This window comes from Musa acuminata, chromosome BXJ2-11 (assembly GCF_036884655.1).
Source record: "Musa acuminata AAA Group cultivar baxijiao chromosome BXJ2-11, Cavendish_Baxijiao_AAA, whole genome shotgun sequence".
Lineage (NCBI taxonomy): Eukaryota > Viridiplantae > Streptophyta > Magnoliopsida > Zingiberales > Musaceae > Musa > Musa acuminata.
The window spans coordinates 32,201,993-32,215,813 of NC_088348.1; the positions used below are offsets into that span (position 1 = coordinate 32,201,993).

General features: G+C 42.9%; 3 protein-coding genes across 6 annotated transcripts; all 3 read left to right on the top strand.

Annotated features, from left to right (window-relative positions):
- The first annotated feature begins 167 nt into the window (after positions 1-167).
- LOC135626898 (uncharacterized) lies at positions 168-4,485 on the top strand. 3 transcript variants are annotated; one of them, XR_010492495.1, is made up of 3 exons: positions 210-2,493; positions 3,797-3,945; positions 4,159-4,485. XR_010492495.1 is itself a non-coding variant. In XM_065132705.1 (2 exons), exon 2 carries the CDS (start codon positions 914-916, stop codon positions 2,486-2,488), a length of 1,575 nt encoding a protein of 524 aa, XP_064988777.1. In that variant the 5' UTR covers positions 168-267; positions 352-913; the 3' UTR covers positions 2,489-2,580. The 3 variants fall into 3 exon arrangements, 1 of the variants encoding a protein (XP_064988777.1); XR_010492494.1 differs by having other exon boundaries at positions 4,189-4,485; XM_065132705.1 differs by lacking the exons at positions 3,797-3,945; positions 4,159-4,485 and having other exon boundaries at positions 168-267; positions 352-2,580.
- Positions 4,486-4,930: 445 nt separating this feature from the next.
- On the top strand, positions 4,931-7,077 carry LOC135626899 (short-chain dehydrogenase TIC 32 B, chloroplastic-like). Of its 2 annotated transcripts, none has more exons than XM_065132707.1 (8): positions 4,931-5,351; positions 5,421-5,652; positions 5,737-5,816; positions 5,893-6,046; positions 6,123-6,192; positions 6,270-6,354; positions 6,422-6,468; positions 6,546-7,077. In XM_065132707.1, exons 1-8 carry the CDS (start codon positions 5,234-5,236, stop codon positions 6,723-6,725), a joined length of 966 nt encoding a protein of 321 aa, XP_064988779.1. In that variant the 5' UTR covers positions 4,931-5,233; the 3' UTR covers positions 6,726-7,077. The 2 variants fall into 2 exon arrangements, with proteins under 2 accessions (XP_064988779.1, XP_064988778.1); XM_065132706.1 differs by having other exon boundaries at positions 4,946-5,351; positions 6,114-6,192.
- Positions 7,078-7,425: 348 nt separating this feature from the next.
- Positions 7,426-10,901, top strand: LOC135627170 (pentatricopeptide repeat-containing protein At1g08070, chloroplastic-like). The gene has a single exon (XM_065133168.1). The coding sequence runs from the start codon at positions 7,573-7,575 to the stop codon at positions 9,454-9,456; it is 1,884 nt and encodes a 627-aa protein (XP_064989240.1). The 5' UTR covers positions 7,426-7,572; the 3' UTR covers positions 9,457-10,901.
- Positions 10,902-13,821: the final 2,920 nt, after the last annotated feature.

Genomic DNA, 13,821 nt, shown 5'->3' on the forward strand with positions numbered 1-13,821 from the left:
TACTAGCAGGATTTGAGTAGTATATGTTTTTGTTGGGGGTGTTTAAGAGTTAGACCTCAACGCTCATAACCATCCTGCGCTACACTCCACCAGCACGAGTCCCTACCAGCGTATGAAAGCGTCCTATCTATTGCTCACATGCCGAGAGATAGGCACATTAGACCCATCTCTTTTTGACCAACACCTCTATAATTGAAGAGACGGCCACGCAACCGACCCAAGCCGGCGTCGCAGTGACAGACAGACTCTCTTCTTCTCTCTCTCTCTGTCTCTCCCTCCCCCCCCCTTTGCAGATAAACCAAACAACGAGCGGAAGCAATAATAATAACTCCCCCGCTCTGATTTTTGCAGCACACCCCTCATATGGAGGCGGCGAGCGCAAAGGAAGCTTCAAGAGGCATCCTCCACCACCCTTCGCCGCCGCCTCCCTCGATCTTCCGAAGGTAATCTTCTGCGACTGATCACTCTAACTGAGGCGCGCTAGGGTTAGGGTTTGGGCCAGGCCTCCTCTCGATCGGTGGCTGGGAGAGGATGGGGTCGGATCTGATCCTACTTACTCGGCTATTCCCTCCCGTTTTTGGAGGGTTCCGGGGGGTTTATTAGCGGCGGATCCCGGAAGGTGTCGACTTTCTTTGTCTTTTGTTCCTGTTCGATTCCTCTTTCCTTGTTCTAGGGTTCGCTCTTTTGATCGTGAGTGATAGTGGATGATAGAAAGGGTCTTCCTTTTTGTTTTTTCGAAAGGGAGAAATTTGTTATAGTTTTTTTTTTAATTGGTGGTGGGATTTATAGGATGGAATTGTGAGGATTTCATGTGGTTGTGGATCTCGAATCTTGATAGATAGATAGGAGCCGAAGAGGAGAGAAGAGGTGATCGAGGGAAGAAGAGACGGAGAGGGGCGAGCGAGAGCACGCCATGGGGGAGTCCCTTCTTACTGCTCTCTCCATGGACCATCACCACCACCACCACCACCACCACCCCTCGACCCTTCTGTCCATGGACCCCAGCGGCGTTTCTCAGCCGTCACTCGCTGCAGCTTCCGCCCATGACGACTACGACCATGAGCTTCTGGGCCAGCAGCGCCCGCAGATCACCCTCTCCGGCCCTCCTGACATCAATCTTCCACTCGCCGGTGACCGCTCCCCTCCCCAACAGTCGTGGAACCCTGTCTCCTGCGACATGCTGGATGTCCGCCTCGGAACCCAGGTGTATGACGCTGACACCGCGCTCAACCTCCCCAAGGTTGGGATCATTCCTGCCGGGGGGCGCAAGTGCGCCAAGCGAGGGGATAGCATTTGGGGTGCATGGTTCTTCTTCAATTTCTATTTCAAGCCTGTGCTCTCTGAGAAGTTCAAGGGCAAGATCATCCATGATGCAAATGGCTTCTCGGGTTTCGATAAGTCCGACCTGTGTCCTGATGTGTTCCTTGTTCAGCATGACATGGAGAATATGTACATGTGGGTGTTCAAGGAGCGACCGGAGAATGCACTTGGAAAGATGCAGCTGCGGAGCTACATGAACGGGCACTCGCGTCTTGGGGAGCCTCAGTTCCCATTCAGCGTCGACAAGGGCTTTGCAAGGTCACATCGGATGCAGCGCAAGCAGTATAGGGGGCTGTCAAATCCACAGTGTGTCCATGGAATTGAGGTCGTGTGGTCACCAAACCTTTCTATGGTTTCCGAGGCGGATTGCAAGAAGTGGGTGGATCTTCTTGGGAGGGACCTGAATTTCTCGATTCCACCGGAGGCTAGTGATTTTGGGTCATGGAGAAATCTTCCGAGCACTGATTTTGAGCTTGAAAGGCCACCACCTCCTTTAAAGAATATTTCTCACCTTAATTCGAGGAAATTGCTTAATGGCACAGGCCTTAATCTGTCAACACAACCATCTCATGCAGGTGGAGATTGTATGGACCTTTCACCAAAATGCAGCAAACGCAGGAAGGATTTTTTCCCCCACGGGACAGATGAGGACTGCTGCTTGAGTAACAACTCATACTGCCAAGATATGGAAATTCGCCCTGCTGAACCGTCATGGGTAAATGAGTTTACGGGTGTTATGAGGCATGCGTGTGGACCGGTGACTGCTGCGAAGACAATATATGAGGATGAAGAAGGGTATTTGATCATGGTTAGCTTGCCTTTCTCTGACCAGCAGAAGGTGAAAGTCTCTTGGAAAAACAATCTTACTCATGGAATAGTAAAGATATCATGTGTCAGTACTGCTCGGATGCCTTACATAAAAAGGCATGATAGAACCTTCAAGCTGACAGATCCTTCCCCGGAACATTGTCCTCCAGGGGAATTTGTGAGGGAAATACCTCTTGCTACACGAATTCCTGAAGATGCCAATCTGGAAGCATACTACGATGAGACGGGAACTGTTTTGGAGATTATGATCCCTAAACATCGAGTTGGATCTGAGGAACATGAAGTTCATGTGTGCATGCGCCCTCCTCATCTTGGATCCAATGAACTTTTGTTATCTTGAATACGGTAATGTGGTGTGTAGTTGTGGCTATGGTCAGTTTCATTGTCTACTAACACGTTTATGATAAGAGGAACTGATGCATTTAAAGTTTATCCTTAGCATGCATGCGGCCTTCTGCAACTGGCTTTTGCTGATTGACTTGGTGCTGTCTTTTGTTTGTTTGGAAAATAAACTGGGATGAGACTGGAGCTGCAGGCATACAGTATATAAGAAAAGTGGTATTGTCTAATTATAACTTTGTGGACTTCTCACGTCTGGACTGGGGAATTAAGACAGATTATAAATTCTTCTGTTTCACTTTGCCCCTTACCTGATTATTTTGTGGGTAAAGCTCTGCTTTTGGGGCTCGTCAATGTGTTTACATCCAAGTCACACTAGTCTCCACAGAACATGTTGAGTCAAAAACTGTATAGTTATTTGTATTCGGTACTTTAAGGTGGTAGTATTATGATGTTGATTCATAAAGGAACTATCTTTTGTATTTTCTAATTCTGAAACTGTCAATAGTTTGGTATCATTTAACAGAAACTTTTCTAAGTGAAACCGCTGAATATCACTTTACAGTATGTTGCTTGTTTCCTTCTTGCGGTGATCATAAGTTTGCCGTCGTCGGATTAACCTTGGTACATGGACATAGGTTTATGATTTGCAAAAAGATGCAATTACTGTTAATCAGATCTGAGAACTCTACAGCACTTGCTAGCTGGAGTTTTTCTGTCATTATGATATATGATGTTCAGTTGCTGCAGCTTTCTTTTTTTCCTGTAGAAGTATGCCAAACCGGTGCCTGTAATTTGTGTGCCTTTTTCCTGTACAAGTGTATCAAACCAGTGCCTGTAATTTGTATGCTTCTTTTTTTTTTTGGGTAATCTTCCTGACTATTGTTTGGTCACTTGAGATTTCTTTATAGATTAATGTTTTTGTTAGAATTGCTTGTAGTGATGACATGACTTATAGAGACATTTCATTGTCAAATGTGAGGTTACAATGAAACATTTGCATTCAGATCTTACCTATACTTTGTATTCCTTATTAACAAACGAAGGATCAAACAAGTGCAGAGCTTTGTTTTGTTGTGTTTGGAATTGAGATAACTTGTCGATATTTGGGACCCAACAGATGAGTATCACCACCATGTTTAGTAGGGTCTATTTTCTAACTGGTATACTCTATACAAGAAAGCTTCCTTTTAAATATGATTTGGTATTTATAGTGTGGAAATTAGGAATGAATATAATGTGCCAACTCTCAAAGAATTGCTAATATTGCCTTTAGTTAATACATTTATTTGTTACATGTGAAATGCAGATACATTAACATCAAAAGTAGAATGATGAATGTGCTGGTTTAATGGTATGGAGGATATCATGGTGGAGCCTGACTTTTCTGCTTCCAAGCAGAATCAATGATATTTAGAAAGTAATTGGCAAGATGGATCACTTTCTTCATTTGCCTAGGTATGTGATCTTTTATGGTACAAGCTTTTAGTGTCTGGTTATTGGAAATCCTTTATATTGATTTAAGATCAATGTAGTTGTGCTAATAAAGGTAGAAACCATAATCTTTATTTCTTTTATGAGTTTGCCTTGGAAGCAAACTCATGATGCCATCATGATGAAAATTGATGAGAAAAAGAGGGAGAATGGTTACTAAATTCTTAATTATGATAGACCACATATCAACTGAATGTGGCTCTGCAGGTGAGCAGATACAAGTTTCTCAAGTGCATCGGGATGGCTTGCAGTATTATGATCTGAGTTTGCTGGTCACAGGCAAAGACTTGTGTGGTCTCATTTTGGTGACGCAGTCTGAGATAAGATGGCCACCGAAGCTTAAAGATGGTACACGAGCCAAGAAGGTTTGATGACATTTGTACTACTGTAGGTTGTTTGCCATGTCCGGCTCTCATCCTATTTCTCATGCTTTGCCGTTCCCTGTCTGCCGTCGTGGCGCTGTTGTTTGTTTGCTTTCGATTACAAGATCCGTGCTAACCACAGCGATGATCGTCTCTCCCGCTCGGACTGAGATTTCGAGAAGACGAGTGCTTCAAGATTCGTGAAAGAAGAAATCATACGACGAGCGTTTGTGATGAATTCTGTTAGGACGTTTAATCAATACCCTCAAACAGTTAATCTTTTTTGAGAATTTGAGAAGAAGAACGCTTCAAGATTCGTGAAAGAAATCATACGGAGCCTTTGTGATTAACTTTGTTACGTCGTTTAGTCAATACCCTAAAACAAGTAATAATTTCTTTTTCCCAAAGGATAGGTAGTGAAAATTTACTTTCTTTTTTCATGAATTTTGTCATCAATCGTTGATATTTTTTCATGAATATATATATATATATATAGAGAGAGAGAGAGAGAGAGAGAGAGAGAGAGAGAGAGAGGTTGGCAATTAGATGCAACAACCCTTCCAACTCAGATACTAATAGAAGTAAGTGTATGACCATGGATCAACCATGTATATAATCAATTTATCGTAAGGATTTGGTCTAAGTGGATACAAAGTAGGTAGATTTGACGTAACAAACCCTCCCAATCCAATGGAATATGGTTTCTTATATATATATAAGTTGGTAGAAGATGGGTATCTCGTGACCTACCTTCCTAATGCCTCATGCTCGCTCTCTCTCTCTCTCAGCTTCTCTGCTATAAATGACTTGCTTCCCTCGAATACATCTGCTGTGTTCCTTTCTTCCTCTTAATCGCTCCCCCTAGCTCGTCAACACAAAGGCTTGCTTTCATGGGAATCTTCTCACTAGTGACAGGGTTACCAGGGCCAAGCGGCTTCGGATCGTCTTCCACAGCAGAGCAGGTGACCGAAGGCGTCGACGCATCCAACCTCACCGTCATCATCACGGGTATGCTTCCTTCTCTCCATGATAAGCTTCCACTGGTTAACCTCATGCAGGAAACTGTCACGTCCACAGGCGGTGCAAGCGGCATCGGCGCAGAGACCGCAAGAGTCTTCGCACTTCGCGGTGCCCATGTCATCATTGCAGCCAGGAACATGGAGGCTGCCACTGATGCGAAGCAGCTTATCCTAAAGACCACTCCATCTTCCAGGGTGGATCTCTTAGAGCTCGATCTCAGCTCACTGAAGTCTGTGCGTGCCTTCTCGGACAAGTTCCTCTCCATGGATCTTCCCCTCAACATCTTAATGTACTCCCCGTCTTCGTATCATGAGTTACCCCTCGTAGCTTTGATGTTTCTGGCACTGACTTCGATTCCGCACTGTGCTTGTAGAAACAATGCCGGCGTCATGTTCTGCCCTCACCAGCTCTCTGAGGATGGAACAGAGATGCAGTTCGCTACAAATCACATAGGTGATCTACATCTTTCTCTCAAAGCTTATCACAGGGAAGTTTGAAATGCTTTGTTCCCTCAATCTTTTGCCATCAGGCCACTTTCAGCTGACGAATCTTCTTCTTGAGAAGATGAAAAGCACTGCGAGGAAGACAGGAATCGAAGGTCGCATTGTGAACTTGTCGTCTGTGGCTCACATATACACCTATGAAGATGGAATTCGATTTAGTGAACTCAATGAAAAATATGGGTATGTTAATTGGTTATTAGAATCATCTTTTCGGAGACGACTGATTTGGTAAATGGACTGTTGTCAGGTACTCCAGCAAGAAGGCATATGGGCAATCTAAGCTGGCCAACATATTACACGCGAATGAGCTGTCCAGGCGTCTACAGGTACTGTGGCGATCAAATGTTCTTAAGCCTCCGCATTTGGTACTCGAAAAGCTGAGCAGAGCAATCTGCTGTGACAGGAAGAGGGAGCAAATGTTACAGTCAACTCAGTTCATCCAGGACTCATCATGACGAACCTGATGAGGCACACCTTGTTCCTGATGAGTATGTTCTTATACCAAGCTCTCGATCATGTCCTCCTCTTTCTCTGAGCCGTCTTGTTTGCTTGCAGGGATGCTAAAGATGGTCTCATACATCCTGTGGAAGAACGTGCCGCAGGTACGACCCCGCGGATTGCTGAAGCCATGTAGGCACCTGTGGCTGTGTGCTCACATCGTTATGTTTCGGCGGTGCAGGGAGCAGCTACGACTTGCTACGTTGCGCTACATCCGAGCGTGAAGGGCGTGTCGGGGAAGTACTTCGTCGACTGCAACGAGGCGAAGCCGAGCTCGTTGGCCGGAGACGAAACCCTGGCGAGGAGGCTGTGGGACTTCAGCGAGAAGCTGGTTAAAGCCAAAAGTTGTGACCGTCGGTGATGAGAGATGCACACAGAGTTTGCTGTCTTCAACTATTTCGTGGGACTATAAGTGATGAGAACGAGATTTAATCATATATATATATATATATATATAGTTAAAAGACTCTAGGCAAGTAAATCTCTAGGCAAGTAAATGTCGTATAGGATCACCAAATCAATATTAAATTATAACCGTGTGGGTCTAATCTATTAAATTATATTTAATAAATAATAGATAAATTCTTGAGAAAAAAAACTCGTTGAGAATTTTTTATATAGCATCTCAATCTTTTTTTTTTTTAATTTTAAAGATGACAATTCTACTCTTGTCGACCATTATCTTCTGTTCAATATTATGATTCTTACATTCAGGATGTCACTAACACTAGAACACTTTATAAGTGAGTTAGCATTACGTGTGTTTGTACCCATTAGTCTTATAGAAATCCTGAGACGGTGCATTCATGGGTTGCAACAACGAGCCTTCTACCTGAGATTAAAGGGACACTGATACCTTCGCCCTCCCCGACCTCCCTCTCTCCCTTTCTCCTCCTCCTCGATCTTCATCGTCCGATGTTAACGACTTATGTTTGATCAACGGTTTAACCCAAATCCTATTTTTCCCTTCAGTAATGAATTACAAAAAAATAAATAGAATAAAACCCTTCATTAATCCATTTTCTATCACTTGCTTAAATTGCGGTTAATTCTGATACGGGAAATGACAAGCCCATGAGAGCGAGAGACGACAGGCGGCACGAGTTTGAGACACGAATCACGACGACTGCCGCTGCCGTCCAGCGCTGGCCCTCCTTTCGCGCCGCGATCCAACCACCCTCCTTCTAAGATGCGCCGGCGACCTCACCATGCGCCAGCTACTCCAACTCCACGCCAACCTCATCACCTCCTCTCCGCCCCCGGACGCCGTAGACCCCAACGTCGTCGCTGTCAAGCTCATCTGCGCCGCTGCCGCGCGCTCCAACCCCCGCCATGCCGCCCTCGTTTTCTCTGCTCTCTCCGCCCCCAACCTCGTCGCCTGGAACTCCCTCCTCCGGGCCCTTGCCCTCCACCACCTCCACCCCGTTGCCCTCCGCCATTTCCGTCGCCTCCTCGCCGCCGGCTCCCCCCTGCCCGACGAATTCACGTTCACCTCCGTCCTCAAGGCCTGCGCTGGCCTCCTTTCCAGGTCGGACGGGGAGATGGCCCACGCCCTCGTCCTGACGCGCGGCTTCGAATCCAACCTCTTCGTCCGCAACTCTCTCGTCGACATGTACTTTAAGTTCGGCCGGCCCGACGATGCACGACGCCTGTTCGATGAAATGATCACGAAGGACGTCGTTTCTTGGAACACTCTGGTCTCTGGGTATTGCTCTTGTGGTGACATCGCCATGGCGCGGAAGGTGTTTGATCGGATGCCTGAGAGGAGCATGGTCTCCTGGTCTGCGATGATTGCAGGCCATGCTCGGTCAGGCGACTTGGGCGCTGCTCGTGAGGTCTTTGATCGAGCAAATGAGAAGAGTGTTGGTTGCTGGAATGCCATGATCTCGGGGTACGCTCAGAACGAGAAGTTCTCAGAGGCCATTGCACTGTACCGCAGGATGCTGCAAATCCCGATGGCGCAGCCCAATGAAGTTACACTTGTGTGTGTTCTATCAGCCTGTGCCCACCTAGGTGCCCTTGATTTAGGAAGGTGGATCGATGGATTCATCAAGAGGAGAGCCATGGGATTGAGCCTCTTCTTGGGGAATGCACTATCGGACATGTATGCCAAGTGCGGGTGTGTAGCCGAGGCAAGATCAGTGTTCGACAAAATGGCAGAGAGGGATGTGGTGTCATGGAGCATAATCATCACTGCATCGGCCATGCATGGCCATGCCGAGGATGCAATATCTGGTTTCCACAGAATGTTAGAGAGTGGCGTGAAGCCAAATGACATCACATTCATGGGCATTTTATCTGCTTGCACTCATGGTGGCCTAGTGGATGCAGGGCTTTGTTATTTTGACATGATGACTGAGGAGTTTGAGATCATCCCAAAGGTTGAACACTATGGCTGTGTGGTGGATCTTCTCAGCCGTGCTGGAAGGCTTGATGAAGCTGAGGACTTGATAAATTCAATGCAGGTGGCACCCAATGTCATCGTCTGGGGTGCTCTGTTGGGTGGTTGCAGGATCTACAAGGACATAAACCGAGGGGAACGAGTAGTTCAACACATACTGGAGTTAGACCCTGGGCACTCGGGCAGCTATGTGTATCTAGCAAACGTGTATGTTTCGATGGGAAGGTTGGAAGATGCAGCGAAGTTTAGATTAATGATGCGAGAGAAGAGGGTGGTGAAGACACCTGGTTGCAGTTGGATTGAGGTAGACAACATGGTACATGAGTTCTTCATGGGCGATCGTTCGCATCCACAATCTGAAAAGATATATTCAATGATCAGTACATTGAGCTTAAGAATGAAGCTCGCAGGATATGTCCCCATCACATCCTTGGTTTCACAAAGCATAGATGAGGAGGAAAAGGAGAATGTGCTGTCGATGCACAGCGAGAAGTTAGCTGTAGCTTTTGGGCTCATCAGCACAAAGGATGGTACCACAATTCGAGTTGTGAAGAATTTGCGGGTTTGTAATGATTGCCATGAAGCCATGAAGGTCATCTCAAGAATTGTCTCACGGGAGATTGTTCTGCGTGATCGAAGTCGGTTCCACCATTTCAAGGAGGGTCAATGTTCTTGTAAAGACTACTGGTAGTGATCCTTAAAGACGGGGCAACAATTTTCCACTTTGAAAGAGGGAAGTCAATTGCTGTGCCAGAAAGTTAAAGATTGTTCCAAATTTTGATACCTACAGATGTCTGCAAAGCCACATTTCACGTATTGATGAAAGTGATTACTGACTTGATGAAGGGAGTGCCAATACGGTTGAAGGATCTTTGAGAACAGCCATGGAATGACTGGAGTTAGATCCTGGACATTAGGGCAGCTATTTATTGCTGGCACAAGTGTGACTTGGGTGTATACTTAATGCAAGCGGAAAGAGTCACCAAGATACCTCCTGGTCGCAATTAGATCAAGTTAAGATAAATGCGGCACATGAATTTGTACAGGGATCTATTTATATCTCATGAAAAATGATTAGTTCCCAATATGTTGGAAGTTCCTCAAAGCATAGGCAAGGGTAAAAAAAAGGAGTATGCTCGATTTGGCTGTGATGAGAAGATCGTGTGGAGTTCCGGCTCATCAGCATGACTGCTGAGAGATGGCTACCGAATTGAAACATGAAAGATGTGTCAATTTGTAGTGATGACTTTGACGGTTGACTCAGAAATTAGTCTAATTGGAGCCTTTTGGTTGAGATCAGCTTTCAGCATCCAAAGGAGAGGGAATCATCCTGCAAAACGTTACTGGTAATAATTTTAAAGATGGATCATCCGTTCTACCATCAGAAAAAGCAGAGGAACTTCTGTTATTGTAGAAGATGTTTAACCTCAGAAGTTACACATCCATCAGGCAGTTTGGCACATCTTTACTGCTGCTCCTACGACACAGCAATGAACTTAGTGCTCGATTTTTTGATGAGAAGATGGTGTAGATTTCCGGCTCATCAGCATGATTGCTGAGAGATGGTAACAGAGTTGAAACGTGAAAGATGTGTCAAGTTGTAGTAATCACTTTGAAGGTTGACTCGAAATTAATCTAATTGGAGCTTTTTGGTTGAGATCAGCTTTCAGCATCCGAGGGAGAGCGAATCATCCTGCAAAACATTACTGGTAATAATTTTAAAGATGGATCATCTGTTCTACCATCAGAAAAAGCAGGAACTTCTGTTATTGAGAAGATGTGTAACCTCTGAAGTTAGACATCAATCAAGCAGTTTGGCACATCTTTACTGCTGCTCCTACGACACAGCAATGATCTTAGTGGTGGTATCTTCGGCCTCCGTTCACATCACGCATGGAAGAGCCATGACCAGACTGGAATATTAAATTAAACTTTATGATTATTAGTATTTTAATTTAAAGTTTTAGTCAAGATAGGTATCATTATCATAATTGAAGTCATAACTTTGTGAGCAGAGATTGTAATATGAGCCTTTAGTTTTCAAATTTTTTATTTTTCCTCTATAATTTCTTGATCTTCATGAACTTTTCAAGAAAATTTGACCAGAGATGGTAATATGAGCCTTTAGTTTTCAAATTTCTTTATTTTTCCTCTATAATTTCTTGATCTTCATGAACTTTTCAAGAAAATTTTCAACATGATATTGGAACAATTATTTTTCCTAATAGGATGGATTTATACATCAAATCTTATGGCATCCTACCATGGATGGTCATAATGTATTCGGATCGTTTATTGTTTTTATTTATTTATATATATGTTTGGTAACATGTTTTATCTTGTTTTTATGTATTATTGCTTGAAAACTATAAGCAGAAATAGTTTGCAAAGCTCTAGAGCAACCATTCACTAGAATGAGTAAAATTATCTCAAAATAGCTCAATTTTTATTTGTTATGGTCTATTTTCTATAGGTTGCGATGTAAAGAAAAACATCAATCATCTTAGTATCTCAAAACCCCTTAGGTAGTACCTAGATGGTGGTTTGGGATAGTATTGGGCATTGGTTGAATTCACAAGGTTTCATGTTAGGTATAGAGCGTTCAAGTTATTAGTAATGCTTTTCAGCTTAACGAATGCTTTGGTCATATTATGCACTCTCATGGACCAACTATGTAATGAGTATGTGGAGAAGTTTGTGATCATCTATTTGGACGATATCATTGTTTACAGCTAAACACTTGAGTAACATGTCAAGAACCTTCGAATAATTTTCAATGTTTTTAGGGATAACATTTTTTTCATGAAAATGGAGAAGTATTATTTTGCTCAAATAAAGATTTTATTCTTAGGATATCGAATTGACGAAGGTTCCATTCGAATAAATAAATCAAAGTTACAACCTGTGGTGGAGTAGCAAACACCACAAAAGGTACTAGAGCTGAGATTCTTTCTTGATTTCATCAACTATTATTTGTGCTAATGTAGTTGTGCGCTCATAGTGCACAACTCTATTGATGAAGTTGCTAAAGAAGGAGTAGCCTTATCAATGCTTAGACAAATATGAAACGACATTCTAAGACCTAAAGATTGTTGCATTAAAAGAACCAGTACTCAAATTGATGGACTATAGGAAACCTTTTAAAGTCCATACAGATACTTTGAACTTTGCTATTTGAGGAGTACTTATGCAGAAAGGTCAACTGGTGGCCTACGAGAGCCGCAAGCTCAACGAGATCGAGTGGTGGTATCCAATGCACGAGAAGGAGATAATAGCGGTGATTCACTGTCTACAAGTTTGGCAATACTATCTTCTCGAAATACAATTTGTGCTAAGAATGAACAATATCGCATTGAGTTACTTATAAACTCAAAAGAAGTTCTCCGTAAAGCAAGCATGGTGGCAGAACTTCATGGATATGATAATAAAGTACAATCCCAAAAGAGCAAATGTGGTAGCCAATGCATTAAGTAGAAAAGTGGAGATGATAAATGCCATGCAATTGGAAGGTGGAGGCCAAACAAGTTAGCTATATCTAACTTCCTTTCCAATATTAGGAATGGATTGTATAGTGATCCATACATAGTAACCCTAATGCAACTAATCAAACAAGATAAGATACGACGATTTTGGGTCCAAAAAGAACTCATCTACACCAAAAGGAGTAGAGTTTCTATTCCTTAAACGGACAATATAAGACATGAACTTTTGAGAGTGTCATAGTTTCCTTTGGGTAGGACATTTGGGTATTCACTGAACATTAGCTCTTGTAAAGAGGGCATTCTATTGACCGGAGACGGGGACTGATATGAAAAAATATGTTCAGACCACTTATTAATAAGATAAGATAGAGCAACGAAAGTTGATGAGACTTTTGGAGTCGTTGCCTATACCAGAAAGGATGCAAGAGAGCATTTTCTTGGACTTCATATCAAGATTGTCGACAATAAGAGAGAGTTAGTTCGATACTCGTGGTGGTTGATCAATTTTCAAAATATATAACATTCATTATTTAACTCCTACACTACTCAATAAAGAAGGTGGTCAAATTGATGATGAAGAATGTGATTAAGTATTAAGAGGTCTCACACGATATCATTAGTATTCGAGATGTGTGATTCTTAGGGTGATTATAGATTGAACTATTTAAATTACTGAGATCTAAGTTATTCTTTTTCACAAGTCTCCACCGGATAACCAAACTATAAAAAATAAATTCACTCTGTTGAGCAATATCTTTAGCACCATGTGAGTGCCAACTAACGAGATTGAGTGAAGCTGTTTGACATAGTCCAATTCTCCTATAACTTGCAATAGAGATCTACATCTAACAATAGCCCTTTCGAGATCATTATGGGATAGCAGTTGTTGATTTTTCAAACCTTAGCGATCAATTATATCGAAAGTAGTCCGTCGACTTATCACTTTACTTACATGGAGAAGATGACTAAAAGTTGAAGAAGTCGGTATATTTAAGAAGGCGTCCATAGGGGGTTTAAAGTCAATGACTTAGTGTTATTGAAACTCCAACCATAAAGTGCACAAGGAACTCGTGCAAAGACCCTTCTGAATTATCAATAGTGTCAGCAATGTCTTCTACAAGTTGTTACTATCGATCGATGTAGCTCAAAATTCATAATATCTTTCACGTAAATGACTTAAAAGCCTACCACTTAGATCGATAAGATGTTTCCTGAAGCGTTCCAACTTGGCTACCATTGACCTTAGCCTCCTATAAAAAGTGAGTTGAAATCATTTTAGTAGATCGTAAGACAAAGCTACACAACAAAGCAAAGCAGATTGAGTACTTGATGAAATGACAAAAAAATCCCCAAACAAAAGCTAGTTGGAAGTACGAAGACACCTTATGACATGAAAAAACGATCATTAAGGACTACTAGTAAGCATCGACAAGGGTATTAATAGTTTAAATGGGAAAAAATGTCACAGGCAGTTATTGCACACCCATAACGCCTTTGTCAATAGACTAATTGTCGCTTTTATTTGCTTATACATATGTTGAACGACATTTTTTATCTTGTTTTCATGTGTTTTT